The sequence below is a fragment of the Triticum aestivum genome, chromosome 5A, assembly GCF_018294505.1.
Source record: "Triticum aestivum cultivar Chinese Spring chromosome 5A, IWGSC CS RefSeq v2.1, whole genome shotgun sequence".
NCBI classification, from domain to species: Eukaryota; Viridiplantae; Streptophyta; class Magnoliopsida; order Poales; family Poaceae; genus Triticum; species Triticum aestivum.
The window spans coordinates 429,879,499-429,896,777 of record NC_057806.1 but is presented as its reverse complement, the minus strand read 5'-3'; the positions used below and the strand labels follow the sequence as shown (position 1 = coordinate 429,896,777).

The following is a 17,279-nucleotide window of genomic DNA, read 5'->3' as shown; positions in this document are numbered from 1 at the left end:
GACACCGCGCAGGCCAGCGCCCTCCTGGTCTCGATCGTCATGGCTTGCGTCATGGGTTCCTCGCGAGGTACCCTTGCCTTGATCTCTCCGCCTCCTCGCGAGCCTGCCTGATGAGGCTGCCTCTGAGGAAGCTTCCTATCATCCGCCCTGCGAGGCTTGGCCCCTCGCGAGGGTCTTGAGCTTGAGCTGATGAAGACGGGCCACGCTGGGCCCCCGCTTGAGCCACGTCGCAGGCAGGCAAGTCTGGGGACCCCCGTTCCCAGAACCCCGACAGCAGCATTCTGTCCACTTCATCTATTTGCTGCTTATGACCAACATAAGTTGGTTAGGCTTGCTACAAAGTTTTATGCTTCTGATTTTACAAGTGATGAACTGGAAAGACTTCCATGGCAACTAAACATGTATGTTATTAATGTGCGTAGAGATGAAAGGTTTCAAAACCTGAAAAATCTGTGTCCGCTTTCAGTTATGCTTGTTGAGACAAACAAGCATGAACAATATCATATTGTTTACAAGCTTCTTAAGTTGGTATTGATTCTGCCAGTAGCTACTGCTAGTGTTGAAAGGGTGTTTCTCTTCAATGAGCCATGTGAAGAATAAGCTAAGGAACAAAATGGGTGATGAATATTTGAACAATTGTTTGGTTACATTTGTTGAGAGAGAATTTTTTTAATCAAGTGATGGATGAAGATGTCATCAATCTCTTCCAAAAAGGCGACCACAAAGTTATATTGTAAGAAGGATATCATCACTTTACCAATCAAAAGGCACTTATGTATTCATGTCGTTATGGTCTAATACATTGAATATTGCTATTGCTGTTATGCTAGTGTTGTTTTGTTCATATATTGCTAGTGTTGTGTTGTTTGATTCATACACTACATTTAGAGCAAAAAAATTGGATGAATACCCAGCCTTCATTCCCTGGCGCTGCCACTGCCTCCATATCAACAACTTTGATCTTATGCTTTGTACAAAAAGATGTGACCTTTGTGAGAAAATCATCCCATCCAGCATCGGTCCTCAAAACCTCCAAGTAATACTTTGTGTCAGCAACAAGCTCAATAGCATGAACAATATCTTCGTCTTGCTTTTGCAAAGCTCTACACAACTGATCTGTGTATCCAAATATTTCTTGCATCAAGTGTGCCATGAAAACAAACTCAAATGATCGAAATATTGTATCTATGGATAGAGCCGCTTGTGCCTCCGCACCATGGTACTCGTCTCCAATCTTGCGAAGGACTCGTTGTAGTGCACCATACATAGAGATGACATGGTTCACAGTTTTGAAGTGAGAGCCCCAACGTGTATCACATGGCCTTCCCAAACCCATTTCCTGATTCAGCCCACTCCATGTTTCTACTTCTTCCAATTCCAATGCATCAATGAGTTCTTCAGCCTGAGCTATCCGAAGCATTCTCATCCTTTTACAAGACATGCCAAGAGCATTTAACAAGTGTGCAAGCTGCTGAAAGAACCAAGTACAATCACCACTCTCCTTAGCAACAGCAACAAGAGTTAATTGTAGTTGATGGGCAAAACAATGAACATAGTAGGCAGAAGGGGACTCATCCATAATCAGTTTTTTCAGGCCATTAGCATTACCTCTCGTGTTACTAGCTCCATCATATCCTTGCACACGAACCATTGCAAAGGTCAAATTGTAGTCCATAAGCATTTTCTGAATTGCAGCTTTTAGTGTCTGAGAGGTACTATCTTCAACATGAGCAAGACCAAGAAAACTTACAACCGCCCTTCCTTTCTTATCAACATAACGCAAGCAAACAACCAACTGTCCATTCTGATACACATCACTAGACTCATCTGCAAGTATTGCAAAATGACCACCATCAAGTTCTTCAATGACTAGTTTAGTAGTCTCTTGTGCACAACATTTTATCACCTCTTGTTGTATATCATGGCGAGTCATCTTGTAGTTTCGTGGAGCATTCTTGAGAATAACCCTGTCAACCTCTTCAAAATTTCCTGCTAGCCAATTTAGAAGCTCAAGGAAATTTCCTTTATTTAGTGAGTCTTCACTTTCATCATGTCCTCTAAATTCCAAGCCTTGGCGCAACAGAAATCTCACACACTTGAGTGTCCATGTCAAACGTTGTTTATACAAAGCCTTGTATTGTGAGGTGTTGGAAGCAACAGACTCCCGAATTGATGTTTGTGGTGTAGTGAACATATCATACTTCTCTTGAGCTTCAACGTGAGCACTACTTACATCACCAACATGCCTTGTCAATCTTGCTTTCATGTTCCAGTTTCTAAACCCACCCTTAACAAATGAATCTCCATCGGGGCTTTTTGTTTTATCCTTGAACAAATAGCAAACAAAGCAGAAAGCAGCCTCTTTGTCCACACTATACTCAAGCCACTTGTAATCCTTAAACCAAGAAGGACAAAAGCGGCGTTGTAATCCACTTATGTCTCTTTACTCAAAATTATGTTTCTTTGGTTGACATGCCCCCAACTCGATGTATCTCCTTCTAACTTTATCCTGGTCATTGACATTGTACCTAGAGATGGGGATCCGTTTCCCGGGATCTAGCTCAAGTGCTTCCAAATCTACTTCAAGTTGAACTTCATCATTTGCTTCACCATCTTCTATAATTGGGGCTGGGGAGCCACTCTCAGGTTCTATGTGACTATCATCCGGTTCATGTGCTTACACTAGTGCCAGTTGCAGATTGCTCTCAACATCCGGAGGAATGCTAGTGCTCTCAACTTCAACATCAGGAGGATTTGGTGTAGATGTGGAAGTTCTTTTATCTGCCTTTGAAGCTCTTTCCCACAATGCAACAATGCTAACACCATTCTTCTTCATCTATGATACAAGATTAGAAAAATATAGATTAGCAATCTACCAAAATATACACTCTGAAAATTGGTAGGTTAAAAATTAAAATATCAAAATTTCAATCTAGCAACCTGGTCGTTCCACCAAACTAGATATACTAGCAGTAATGTGTACTAGGAAGAAGCAAGCAACCTACTTTGCTGGTCGCTCCAGCAAACTACATTAAAATAGCAAAACTGCAGTCTAGCAAACTAGTGCCCAGATACTGGATACTAAATTAGGAACTGGATGGCCTTAAGAACGATTGCAGATTTGCTATTTATCCGGATACTAAATGCCAACAAACTAGTACTAGTACTCATTTTAATCTAGTTTTGTACGCTATAGGAACTGCCGAACTGGCTGGGGGCTGGCCTTCTTACTTTCTTAGGAGAAGAGATCAAGAGAACTAGAGAGAGAAGACATGGACAAGGAGAATAGCACCTGGACGCTCATCAGACGCCGTCCGCCGGCGGCTCCGCTTGCCGCTGCTCACCGCCGCCGCCGCCGCAGGCGCTAGGTTAGGTTGGGGAACGAACGACCGAGTGGGGACTGGGGAATGGATTCGGGTCGAGGTCAAACGAATCAGCGAAACGAGGTGCCGAGGTGGTCAGCCGTGTTGGACTCGCTGTGTGGGCTACAGTACTGGTGGGCTGTAGGCCTGTGGGTCGCCGAATAATACAAATAATAATTTTTTGGGCCAAATCTTTGGTATTCACATGAATACACGTGAATACCCCTGGCGCCGCCACTGGCCTTTGGATCTTTGGATCTCCATCGTGCGGCTGAGACGAACCAACAAGCGGTACGCTGAGCAACTTAAGCCGTCAACAGAGCATCGTCCGATCTCCATCCATCGGCTATGATTAAATCACTATTGCATGTGCTTTTACTGTATCTGCTAATGTCGCTGTGGAGCTCCTTTTACTTTCAGTAAACTTTTTTTCTTTGTGAAAACCTCATATCCATTCTAGACTGGCATCAATGTAGCGCGAATTGTAAACCCTAATTGTGAGTGAAGTGGTTGGCCTCTACTTTCCCCTCCAATAGAAATCCTAGCCAGATCCCTTCGAATTCGGGGCTTAGTTCTTGTCTGAATCCACCTTTTTTTACGGATTGTCTGAATCCACTTGTGTGATGTTTGAGGGTTAGAGCATTGCTAATAGAACCCTCAAACCCTCAAATCTTAAAAGCAGTTTTAAGGGTTGAGTTGTGCCACTTTTTGACACTTTTAAGGGTTAAAAAACAGGGGCAAATACTAGAACCCTCAAACCGAACCCGTAAACTGCTTTAAGGATTGGATTTGAGGGTTCTAGTCTTTGCCTCGACCCCAACCTTTAAATCTATCATTTGACATCTCACAATTTATGACAACAAGAACACAATCAACTTCCAAACAAACTATCAAATGACAATCATTGATGCATGGTTTAATAGTTTACATCACAAAATCATCATCTTCCTCCTCTCATCGGCACCATCACCCAAAAGTTGCACCTCGGTGCCATCTCCTAGACCACAAGCGGGCTCCATCAAGCATCTCCATCGGCACCGGTGGAGTCGTACACACCGCCATCACCGCTACTACTCATCGGAGTGTCACCTCGAAAAGTAGAGGACGCACCACGGAACATCTTCTTCCTCTCCGCGATGTCCTCCTTGTAGTCCTTCCACCATTGCAATTGGTCTTCATCCATGTCCTTCTTGGACATCATCATGTGCTCTTTCTCTTCCACCATGAGTTCTTTCCATACCTTTGCCTCTTTGAGCTTGATCATCCTCTCCTCCAACTCGGCCTTGCGCTTTGCTTCTTCACGCTTTGCTTCAACTTGTGCAAGCTTGACCTCTTCTTCTTCTCGGTGATAAGAAGCTTCGTCTCCAGTGTCTTCGTTGTCAATTCCTCTCTTGCCTTCATCTTGTGGTCCATCTTCTCCCTTAGGCTTGACGCCTCTTCTTCCATCTTCACCCTTAGCTTGCCCTTCTTGGTTCCCTCGGGCTTGCCCAAGTTCCTCTCCTCCTCATCTTCACTATCATCCATCCTTAGCATTGCCGACTTCTTGGGTGCGGTCTCTTGATCCCTCAACTTCCACTTGTCAAAAGTTTGAAGAATTAACCAAACATGCTTAAATGGGAATGCCTTGCCCTTGGAAGCGGCCATCTCCTTGTACCTCATGCCGGCAATTATCTCCTATCAACCACACATAAATCACATAAGAACCCACCAATAGCATAGTGCACACACATAATCAAAATAGTGAAGAAATATGTACTCACATAGTCACTCTCCACGGTTCCACTAGGTGGTGCATCTATCACTTGGTCCATGGCCGCACTCCAACGAGAACAAGCGGGCTTGATCAACTCCCACCGGCCTTGAAGCGACCGGAAAGAGCGATGGATGAACCCACTATTCTTCGGCTTGATCTTACAATAGGCGTCCTTGATCCTTTGCCAATACCGTTTACCGGTTTGATCGGTGCCGGTGGTTGCATCCATTCCCACAGCTGCCCAAGCACAAACCAAGAGGACATCTTCCGCCTCGGTGTAGTTTGTCGACCGCGCGTGTGGGCGGGAAGCGGCGGTGAATGCCTCCTCCCCTATCTCGGCCACCTCCTCCTCGTCATCCCCTACATCCTCCTCATCTTCCTCCTCCTCCAAGTCGTCACCAACCCTAAAGGGGTTTAGAGGCGGAGCTCCGAGGTCCACCTCCGCGTTTTGAAGGAGGTCCATGAACGAGGATGGGTTTGCCATTTCCTCGAACACCTCGTGCGCGGCGGGAGGAGGTTCGGCGACGGCGGCCGCCGCAGGCTTCTTCCGCGGCTTGGTCACGGCCGGGGACGAGACGGCGACCTTGGAGGCCGCCCCTCGCGGCCCATGAGAGGCCGCCTTCGGCTGGCTCTTCTTGGTAGCCGGAGCGGGCGGCGGGGAGGCGGCGAGGGCGGGCGCCGGTGCGGGCGAGGCGGGCGGGGCGGTGACGGTGGTCGGGGCGGCAGGAGGTGGTGCGAGGCCCGCCCGCCGCTGCTTGGCCCCAACGTGGGTCGCCGCCACCACGTCGGCCACGGTCGGTTGGGCGGGCGCCGGGGCGGGCGAGGCGGACGGGACGGGACGGGCGGGGCGGGAGCGGCGGGCGGGGGCGCGGCGGCGGCGGGGCCTTCCATGGCTGGCGCGGCAGGAGCGCGGCGGGAGGAAGAGGCCGGGAGGAGGAGCGGTTGGCTCCCGCGCGAGCGAGGAGCGAGCGACGAGGAGGAGTGCGGGTTGGGGGGAGATTTTCCTCTCAACCCCTACTTCTACAGATTGCAAAGTGGTTTGAGGGTTGAACCTCTAAATTTTTTTACGGGTTTGAGGGTTTAGAGGTTTTAGTCTACAGCGTTTTTTCAGCGAAAACTGTAAAATAAACGGTTATTTTTAGGGATTTGAGAGTTTGAAGGCTCTACTAGTAATGCATGCTCTTAGTTGGATCTTGTCACGACCGAACACCACCCAAATACCGGGCGTGAGGCGCAGCTCCCCGTCCCACTCCCACCCGGTCACGGAGAATCGATCGAGGTTGGGTGTGCGCCAGGTTGCGGGAACGCCTCTGGAGGTATAGCCCCCCTCCCACTCCCAAAATTTGCCGTCCGAGAAGGATTGCTGTCCTCTTCATAGCCCTAGCCCACTCCCCGTCGCCGCCCCCCGTCCCCAAATCCGCCGCCCCCCTCCGCCCTATCGGCGGCGATCTGCCGCGAGCACTACCATGCGAGGGGCGCAGCTCCCCGCCGCACCCTGTCGCCGCGCCTCTGCCATCCCACTCGAGCAGGAACGGCTTCTCCAATCTGCGCCGGCGGCAATCCCTGATTTCCCTTCCACCTCTCTGGTGAGTCTTTTGCGGAAACTGGTTCCCTGCCTCATACTCTATTCGTCTTCTTGCATGCATAGCCCGATGCGGGCCAGTCACACTTCCGGTGGATAGTACCTTGTGCTTTTGTCCTAGCATGACCTGAGATTTCGTGACGAGAAACTTAAACATCGATATAGTCTACTGATTAATACATCCTATATTTGCATGGAATTTTTGTCCTGAAAGTATACCATGCTGTCAGGATCTTCAGTAGATATAGCTCAACTTTCATTTGAGTGGTTTTGTTGGTTTAAAAATGCTGGTTCAGATGGCTTTTAGTTATGTAACTTTGTCAATAATTAGCGCTTTCTTTAACCATAGGTCCAGGAGATGCCTAGAAAGAATCAAGAATGTACACGCATGGGAGGAGGAGCAAGCACAAGTAAGAAGAGAAAGGCTTCTTTACAGTCCAACTCCAACCGAGAAGGTGAACCAAGTGCAACAATTTCTAGTCTCTGTTGAATTGTTAATTATAAAGGAACTAGTTAAAATATATTACTAATGCTATTAATTGTTCATTACCTGCAGATTCTCCGCCTCCGAGGGATGGTTAGTTTGTTTTGAGGACACCTAGGGATTGGAAGCGTTTGATCGTAGTATTGGATCTTACATCCCTGAAATTATTTCTACCTCTAAACGAAAACATCATGTTTAAACATATGCATCATAAAAAAGTACTAATGAAATGAAAGATTGCTTCCTAGGTTCGTTCAATGTTCAAAGTCTTGTTCGACAGAAACATGTTACTCATATGCTTATTGTTTTTTTTGTTTGGTTGAAACTTGTCCGACCAAAAGCTATTCCTTTTGTTTTGGCATGTGCCAGTTTTATCTTGCATATTGGCTTCAAATGCTAATTGGTACACATTTTCACCTATTGCACCAGACCTTTCACGCATATTACGCAAGAGCCTACTTCCCCGTGGTTATCCTATGCCATCTAAGATTACTGGCAAGTTATTATTTTCCATTTTTCTGATTCTCCCCTCCCATTTTTTTCATGTGTTTCAAGATATTTATTCTAGCCCTCATGGTATGGTATGTTTTTTCGATTAGGGGGCATGCGCTTGGTGAATACATTTGAGCTCTGCTTTGGAAATTTAGATGGCTACAGTGAAGAGCACACCAGCATTAAGTTACTTGCTTTGAGCCTATGTCAGTCCATTGTCTCACTTGCTGCTTTTAAGGGTAACAATGCAATCACTTTGTTATTGGGATTCCAAGTTTTTTAGGTTAATCAGTAACTAAAAATTCGATCCTGTGTAGGTCAAAATAGACGGTTTACATGCACAGGCACAATCATCCAGCACACAGCATCCAGCATGAGCATTCTAACCTCTGCTAGCTTGATTAGATCCTCTGAAGATGAAAGTAAGATACTTGATAAACTGGAGGTTAGTGCTACTAGTCAATTTTCCATCCCATTGGTTTGTTATGATTATGTGCTCATGAGATGAAGATGATACAGTTTGTACTTGCATGCAGATTAAGGTGCGCCTGCCCAATGGCAAGCTCGTTGTAGGAAAACTGTGGAAATATGATTTTTATTATAATATTGCTGTTGTGAACACCAAGGCTTTTCCGGAATTTCATGCAGCATGCTTTCATAATGAAGTGCCAGCTAATGTCAAATTCTCCCAAAGTAAACTGGTAGCTATTGGACGAGTTTTTGAATCTGGAGAACTAATGGCTACAGGTGGGACACTGCTGTACAAAACTTGCAAATTCGATTGCCAGCAACTCATGGCATCTACATGTAAGACCACAAAGGTACTTCCCCTAATCTTTTATCGCTCTGTAGATAGATTAATAAAAAGAAACTGGTAATATGACTAGAGTAGGACTTTTTTGTTCGCATTAGGAAGATATTCATACATACTCCCTCCGTTCCTAAATATAAGACCTTTTAGAGATTCCAACATAGACTACATAGGAGTATAATGAGTGAATCTACACTCTAAAGTATGCCTATATACATCTGTTTGTAGTCCGTATTGAAATCTCTAAAAGGGCTTATATTTAGAAACGGAGGGAGTAATATCTTAGAAATTGTTCATATCGAACAATATTATGTAGCGTACCTAAATATGAAATACATTCTAAACAAAGCATGTTCACAGCCATTGTATTCTGTGCTAGGCTGGAATTGGGGGCCCCATTATTGATGCTGATGGAAAATTCATAGGCATGAGCTTTTATTATAAGGATGGAGCTCCTTTCTTACCAATCACTATCCTCCAGAAATGCTTAAAGCACTTCAATGAATTTGGGTATGTTTTGAAGTTCTTATTTGTATGTGCTTCGGATATATTTAGTTCAGTCGCATGTTGTCAAGATACTAAACAATTTTTTACCACTCTCTTATCATTTGCTTGATTGTGGAGACATTAGGTCAGGACTTTGAGATTAAAATTAGGATATCGTAGCTAACATTTAATGGTTCTTAGATTGATAAGTTTATTGGATGGATACTTGGGAGATGCTAAAATTATGCTGCCACCACCTAGCTGATCAGTGGCAGCCATGATGGCTGCATGATTGGCTCGAGTATTAATTGCTGATAGGAGGGTGGTGATAATCATAGTTGCTAGTCACTTCCTGTTCATCTGAGCCACCAGAAACCAGGTATTTGCTGTAGCCCGTAGCCACTAGCTGTGAGTAAGCAGTTCCAGTCCCCTTAATATGTGCTGGTCACTGTTCTCTGGATGTTACCAAACTTGCTTTCACTATCCTGGGTTCTGTGTAGCTGATGTTACTTGGCTCAAGTATTTTTTCTGTGTAGTTTTAGGTCATCTATATTGCTAACTGGTAAAGCTGTTGCCTTGTGACCACGAGGTCACGGGTTCGAGTCTCGGAAACAGCCTCTTGCAGAAATGTAGGGAAAGTCTGCGTAGGTCACGGGTTCGAGTCTCGGAAACAGCCTCTTGCAGAAATGTAGGGAAAGGCTGCGTACTATAGACCCAAAGTGGTCTGACCCTTCCCCGGACCCTGCGCAAGCGGGAGCTACGTGCACCGGGCTGCCCTTTTTTTTATATTGCTAACTGGTCTATTGTTAGTAAATATATTGAATGATCAATGATGTGATATGTGTAGGAGAGTTCTGCAGCCATGGCATGGTCTGAGGATTGGATCACTTCAAGCTGAAAAATTGCGTGTCCGTGAAGAAGTACATGACATCTTACCCCATGCACATGGCATTTACGTACAGAAGGTGACTATCCACCTCATGCATTTGATGTAGTCTTTTCTTTCATTGTGTTGCTATGCTGTTTATATGTGTACTAGTAATAGTGCACGTGCAATGCACGTGGTATCAATTACAAAATAAATAACATGTTTCAGGCGTAAGCAGTTGAATTGAACATCTTAAGAAATACACACTCCCCATTTCATTACTAAGAAAACATAATTTCCTCCCCATTTATGATTTTTCCCCATACATAAACAAACAAATCTGATCAAAGAAAATTATCAAATTGAGCATTGCTAACAACCTATTCCATTTGTTACTTCTTTCCATCGATGAAATTTCCCTGACAGCCATGTATCCAAGCCACCAACCCATCCGGCGATAGGACATGATATATGACTAATTGGAAACACTTACACGGAAGTACGAATAGAAGATCCAAACCGTGCCCCCCTTGAACACAACTTGGTAATTAAGGTCTGTAGCATTGCTTAAACCAAAACTTATCATGTCTTATCATATTTGTTTTTTCTAGAGCTTTGAATAATATCTCCAGCTCATTCAATGCAGCAATAGACCCATCATTCTCCATGAACATGCTACCTTCCTTTCTCAAATCTAGCAGAACTTTGGTGGCCCTCTTGTCTTCACTAAAATGCCAATCTTTTGAGCAGTTTCATCTTGTACACCCTTCTCTACCACCTAAGTCAGCATAATGAGAAATGAGGAATATTACAAATAAATCCACATCAATGTGAGTAGGGCATTTTGGAGACCGAGCTCCATGGAGCCCTTTATTTTGGAAAATTCAAAATTTCAGTTTCAAAAAATTCTGAAAACAAACGCATGTATGCAAGGATGTAATGTGTGAAAAATTTCAGGATGAAATACCTTGAATTGTGAGCTGCACAAAAAAAACCAAATCATAGGCTTTGAGGATGAACAGTACAGATACTAAAAAGCCCCAGATTTGTCTTTTTATTGTAGCTCACATGTAGATTATGTATCTAGGTATAAGTGTATTTATTGTCCGAATTTTTTGAAACTGTAAAGTTTAAATTTTGAAGTTTTCAAATAAAGGCCTCCATGGAGCTCGGTCTCCGTTTGGCATTTTCGCATCAATGTCACTTATAACGTATAAGAGCACACATTTGAAAGAAAACGGAAAAAGGCGTACCAGCCGGAATTAAAACAAGACTATAATCTCGCAGCTAGGTGGAACAACATGGAGCCCCAGTCCCAGAGTAGAATTTGCTTCTGGTATTTTTACAACGGTTGGACCAGAGCAATAGGTCATCTGCAGCCGCCCGAGCAATGTGATGGAGGCTCTGATAGTCATCTCGAAAAACTTTAGCGTTTGACGTCTCCAAATATTCCATAGAAGAGCAATGACCACAGTAGAATGAACTTTGTTGGATAGAGCACCTTGCTATACATCAAGAAGATTGGTGGGCCTGCCATCATGCAAGCTATTGAGTTCGCTCCGGAGTGGCAGGAGGAGAGGACAGCAAAACAATAGATGGTCATTATTCTCACTTCCTCCACAAAGGGGGCAGGCGTTGGAGGTGGCAATAGAATCGTCGGAGCATAATTCTTCCAGATAGCAGTAGCCAGCTAATCAGTTGGTCTGGTGGACCAGATCTCCTTGTAGGCCAGTTTGGTTGTTAGAAGCTTGCCGTCTTGCCTGCAAATTCTTTTGTTCGGGACCTGCAGGTTCAAGTTTACCAAAGTCATAATAGCGCGCAAGTTAGCTAGTTCACATTCAACCGCATGAGATAATCTTGGAGCAAGATCGAGGTGTAGCTCTGGAGAAGCAAGAACCCAGGCAACAAAGGATGCCTGCCTATTTAAGTGGGAGAAAAGAGCCTGGAATTGTTGAGCCAAAGTGGTAGTGGCGTTCGGAAGCCAAAGGTCAGCCCAAAAGGAGGTGATGGCACCATCGCCAAGATTGACCATGGTGATTGAGCAAAAGAAGTCTAAGCCTTCGAAAATGTCATGCCAAACCGGAGTAACAGCATTATCCGGCGTGCCCAGATCATGAATAGGAGACCATCCATATTTTGTTGACGAGGTAGTTCGGTTCAGTCTGGGTGCCTCAATCGTGAAGTTTAGAGAGGTGTTAAGCAGGCATAAATTTTTTGTTGCTTTAAATGGAATGGTGTAATTCCCTTGCACAGTAGTAAACATCTGTGAGGTTTGTTTTCAACTTCATTTCATTATTTGAACAATCGCAATCAGGTATCCAGGCTAGATTCTATGTTTTGCTGTACGCTGTGGTATGCCAATTTTCTTGAGTGAAAGTGAGAACAAGGAAAAGGGACATTAGCAGATTTGGACAAAACTAATCTTTTGAGATTGGATGTGAACATATATTTGGATATTTACATTGTGATGATCACTTATTGCTGTGACTTGCTTGATTTTTTTTGACAGATCCTTGTTTGCTTCATAGGTTGTGAGTGGATCCCCATCAGCAGATTCTGGAATCAAAGCTGGTGATGTAATTACCAAGCTTGATGACTTTGCGCTATCCAATGCACAAGAGGTTCTGTTCTTCTTTCGTGCCATTCTACTTTTTTTTTTGGTTTCTAAACTGTGCTGTGAAATCAGACCTCCATTTATTTGGTTTGGTTTCCTGCGAATCTAACATTATAGGTTAGTTTGGTTGGTGCCCTGGACACGATGTCTGGAAAGTGATGCTTGCAATGAGCCTGAACAAATATTTTTTTTTTGCCTGCACTGCCTGAGATATAGAGTGTTTGGTTGGTGACCTGTCCTGGTAGTCTCAATATGGGTTAGTTTGGTTGGTTCCCTGGACACCATGCCTGGAAAGTGATGCCTGCCTTGAGCCTGAGAAGTAACTGTTCTTTTTGTTTGCCTGGGTAGGCTAGCCTGGGATAGAAGTGTTTGGTAACAACATGCTTTGATTTATAAATACTAAAGTACTCTCCTAATAAAGGCCAACAGAAAACCTTCCTGCTTTCTCTCTCTCTCTCTCTTGGAATCACAGACCCAAATTTTTCTTTTTAGAACTGCGCATAACCCATTGAAAAATCCTAATTAACAGAGAAATCACAAATTCCTGTTCCATTATGTGATTTTTTTGGATCCAATCAATCTACTCACCACCTGGATCGAGTTCTCCTGTCTGTCCTCTGTCTTACCTCCTGCCGAGCTCACGTTGGTGGCCGTAATGCTGCCTGTTTGCCAAGGGCAGCCGTGGCAGCTACTTCATACATCTCCGCCCTGTTTCTTTTATTCTTCTGATTAATGTCTGCCAGTAGTTTCAGGCTGCTGCCAGCATGTCTAGGTGCTCAAGATATGACACCAGGGCCGGTCTTACTCTCCAGGATACCAACCAAGCAATGTGCAGGTAGCTTCCTGGGAGGCCCCAGTCCAGTTGCCATGCACCCAGGATGCCAGTTAAACTAACCTAAGCCATTGCATTTTATGTATGATTAAGAATCTCCTGCTTGTGTTTCACCTCATACGTAAGCATCATGTTCCTAGGGACAGATACATCTGCGCCATAGTACTACCACTCTACTAGCATGGTTACATCGTTTCTGCGAGCAACCAATGGAGTAGGAACAACAGCTCGGGAAGCACCATTGGCATCCATGGAAGGTTGAATATCGGCATAGGTAGTAGGAGGAGCATGGGCTCTGGGAGAAGATGAAGGGTGCGTTTGGTTCGTGTCATTGGGTGGAATGTAATGGGTCCGCCCCGCACCCAGGGATGGTTCTCGTGTTTGGTTTGGTCGAGGAATCAGAACCCACTCGTTCTTGGGACGGCATATTCCCCTTATTTCGGGAATGTGCTCGTACCTCCAAATCGAGCGAACGACCCGGAACACCTCGCATCTCTGCCCCTCTCCCCAAAGACCAGGCCAACCTCCCCTCACCTCTCGTCTCTCCCTCAAGCCGGCGTTGCTCTCCTTCTCCTCTCTCACAGCCACCACTCCCCCATTCTGGGCAGCGGACCGGGTAGCAGCCGATGGGGGGCGGAGGTTGCTGGAGGCAATCACACTCTAGACGTCGGCTTGACCTGTGGGTGGCAGCGGCTGGACTTTTGCTGGTGGCGATGATCTGATTGGCCGGAGGGCCGGCGGACGACTACCTGATCCACAGAAGAGGTGGCGGCGACCAGGCCTGCTGGGGGCTACGGATCTGCTAGAGGGCGTCAGCGGCCTGATGTGCCGGAGGGGTGGTGGCGACCTTGCTCGACCTGACCTCAATTGCAAGCAGGAGGACAACGGGGTCTTTCGGTTCTTCCTTAATACAGGATTCGCATCAGCCACTTCCTGTTTCTTCCTCTAATCTGCAACTCCATTCCATGACAACGAGCCAAGTAGTTCATTAGCATTAACCCTTTCTTTAGTGCTAAGAGTTAGCTAGTTACTCTTTTTTATTTGTAAGATATGTTTTGGCGCAAGAGGAGATAGTTGTGTAATCATAACAAGTGTTTGTTTCATCCTCAATTCACTATAGACGTCTGAGAAAATGTAGATTGAAACAAATGTAAATGTCTGAGAAAATGCAGCTATAATTGTTCGTATTGTATATATGCATTTGAGGGGTGAGGACAAACAAACCCATTACATTCTGTCTGCAACCAAACACTGATACATCGCCATTCCATTCCATCTGTCGTCCTCAACCAAACACCGGAACGGAACCGACCCATTCCGATGGAATGTAATCATGACATTCCATTCCACTTCGTTCCCCAACCAAACACACCCGAAATAAATCCAGCTCTAGAAACAATGTAGTAGGCAAGCCAGGACCTTCCATACCGCCTGACTCACCCCCACCTAAGAGAACCCCATTCCTACAAGAAAGTTAGAGTTAGTTATATAAAAAATGATCAGGCAGACATTTATTATTTCCATAGCTGCCATATTTTACTGGGTTGTGCTTTTGAGCAATCACCTTCCACATTTTCCATTCTGTTGGAATAATAATTGGTAAGAACACATCAATTCTACAATGTGAACTCTGCAGTAATGTGGTGAATAATTGAATCATAAATTGTTTTCATCAGGCAAGCTACTTTCTAATTGTGACCAGAGACCAGAACCTGACAAATTAACACCTGCAGTTTGTTGCATGCTCAGTGCAAATTGCATATATCTGTTCAGAAGTACTTTCTGTTGGTAGAGTTATTTAATTTTAGTTGAGCACTTGGATTTTCTCCTTATTTCAATGCTTATATTAATCATGTTTTATTGCCGAAAGTGGTCAAGAAATAAGTAAACAATATGATTTGATTTTGACTTATTCATGGTATATTTACAAAACTTATTGAGATTCCTTCAGCATTCTTAAGGTCAAGCATAATGACTATGTTTGTTAATTTGCATGTTAATTTAATCACGCTGGTATACTTTAATCAGTTCAAAAGTTCCAAATAATGGCTCGCAACATGGCAATATATTTGTTAATTTGCATGTTAGCAACTTAGCATGCTCAAAATAGAGGGTAAACATTTGAATTCATATTTGGAATATAGGAATAGTAATTCAAATTGAGAACTGAGTGGGCTAAGTGTCTTGTTTGCTAGAAGAACATGCATGTAACCTCTTGTTTCATGTTAGAGCTCATTTTGTTGTGGTTTTGTTCTTATGGACCCTTGGATTTTCATATTATCAATTAAAAAATATTATATTCTTAAACTATATTATTTCAGTATATTCCCCCCCACTGCTCCTTGTTTCCTGAAAATGAATAAATATACAGGTCATCATGGTTATGTTCTAATTTAAGTAGAGCTATGTTTTTAGCTTGCACAATATTTGCACAATATATGATGTATTGTTAACGAGAAGTGCATTTTGCATGACATCTGATATGGATCGAGAAGCCCTGTATCCCTATTGGAGAGTATGATAGTTTTATTCGTTGTATTAGTACATAACATACATGTTCATGCAAAATCTGCTACTCATATGGATTTTATTTATTCCTACCAGTTCCATGAGCTGATTTTGGACAAGGCAGAGAGTGCTTTTCGACATGGTGAAAGAATGCATCTTACGGTTAGTTGCAGAAGTTTGTATTCTGCATTTGTGCGTCAACATTTATGCTTTAATTGTTCTCCATATTGTGCCATTGCATTGAAAATAGGTATCTTTCCTAAGGCCAAGCAGTGGCTCTGAGTTCTGTGCAACTATCAGTGCTGAAGTTATCGACATGAGCGAACAAAACATGAGCAGTCAAAACAAGAGCAAGCAAAACAGGTTCTTTTTCTGACACAAAATTATTGCTTTTATGTCAATATATTTTGTGAAGTCAATTCTTTCAGTGTTAGATGGCCGGTACCCAAGACGAAGTGGCTATATCCAGATGACGAACGTGATGCTGATATGATGCCCCTTGTTCGAAAGTGTCGTCGACCTGGCTATGTATATGGTGAGGATCTTGCCTCTTATTCTTTCTCTCTCCTATTTGATGGTGATGTTTCAAGCAGTAACCACTACTGTCTTAGTTTCATCCTCTGTTGAGTTTTTTTTTGATCTGTTAAATTTGGTGTCGTTGCTGATTTGTATGTAATTTCATATAGACCCGTGACATTTAGATCTCTGCATTTTTAAAGTTGTATTAGTGTAAAGTTCCTGTTACCACTTTGTAGATGCATTCTATGTGCAATGCTGCATTATCTCTCTGTCTTGGTTAGGTTGTTTCACTTGTAATACTGTTACTTGCTAAGTTTCTCTCATGGACGTGACACCGCTTTTGTTTCAGAGGCCCCCTTGATGACTGACGTATCTAGATACACAAGGGTCTGATGAATAATCAAGTTGAGCAATCTCGTAGGGTTACTAAAGAGGAGCTTGTTAGGGAGCCAGATGTGAACGTTTCGGTTTTCTGATCCATATTTGGCAACTAAACTGCATGTTATCTACCCCTATGCTAAGTTGGCCCGGAGATATTTTGTTTGGTTTGATTGTTTTATTAATGCGTGTATGAAAAATACTAAGACGGGGTCGTGGGATGTAACGAGAAAGCGCTTGTTGTCAGCATGTTGTGGTATATGTAATGCATACCTTATGGGATGGCGAAATGGCCCCAACGAGCTCATTGTCGGGGGTGTCGTGTGACATATGCCAACGGATGACTTATCATGAAGGGGGCTAATAATACGTCATCGGTGCCAGGAAATGGAATAAGGCGCAAACATGTTCGCTAGCGAATCTTATCCAGGTTTGGGGCTCTTTTAGGAGATAACACCCCTATTTCTGCTCTCCGGGGTCTCTGCATGATCACTAAGCAACAATGGTGGCTACAAGCTTGCTCCTTGAGCTGTTTCTCTAGAGGGGGAAGAAGAGCAAGGCTAGCCCTAGCTTACTCCCTCTATATGTGT

At 44.1% G+C, this 17,279-nt stretch overlaps 1 protein-coding gene across 2 annotated transcripts; it reads left to right on the top strand.

Moving 5' to 3' along the window:
* The first annotated feature begins 6,330 nt into the window (after window positions 1–6,330).
* LOC123103783 (putative serine protease HtrA) lies at window positions 6,331–16,971 on the top strand. 2 transcript variants are annotated; one of them, XM_044525464.1, is made up of 14 exons: window positions 6,331–6,701; window positions 7,047–7,152; window positions 7,254–7,274; window positions 7,611–7,676; window positions 7,781–7,912; window positions 7,991–8,118; window positions 8,210–8,494; window positions 8,864–8,994; window positions 9,818–9,935; window positions 12,367–12,459; window positions 15,889–15,954; window positions 16,043–16,155; window positions 16,221–16,327; window positions 16,661–16,971. In XM_044525464.1, exons 1-14 carry the CDS (start codon window positions 6,582–6,584, stop codon window positions 16,702–16,704), a joined length of 1,530 nt encoding a protein of 509 aa, XP_044381399.1. In that variant the 5' UTR covers window positions 6,331–6,581; the 3' UTR covers window positions 16,705–16,971. The 2 variants fall into 2 exon arrangements, with proteins under 2 accessions (XP_044381399.1, XP_044381400.1); XM_044525465.1 differs by having other exon boundaries at window positions 6,393–6,701; window positions 16,227–16,327.
* Window positions 16,972–17,279: the final 308 nt, after the last annotated feature.

Excerpts from the sequence above, each read along its gene's own strand:
- LOC123103783 (XM_044525464.1), top strand. The coding sequence starts at position 6,582 with ATGCGAGGGGCGCAGCTCCCCGCCGCACCCTGTCGCCGCGCCTCTGCC. Across the intron at positions 7,275-7,610 it reads TTCTCCGCCTCCGAGGGATG|ACCTTTCACGCATATTACGC; the intron begins GTTAGTTTGTTT and ends CTATTGCACCAG. Across the intron at positions 15,955-16,042 it reads GTGAAAGAATGCATCTTACG|GTATCTTTCCTAAGGCCAAG; the intron begins GTTAGTTGCAGA and ends CATTGAAAATAG.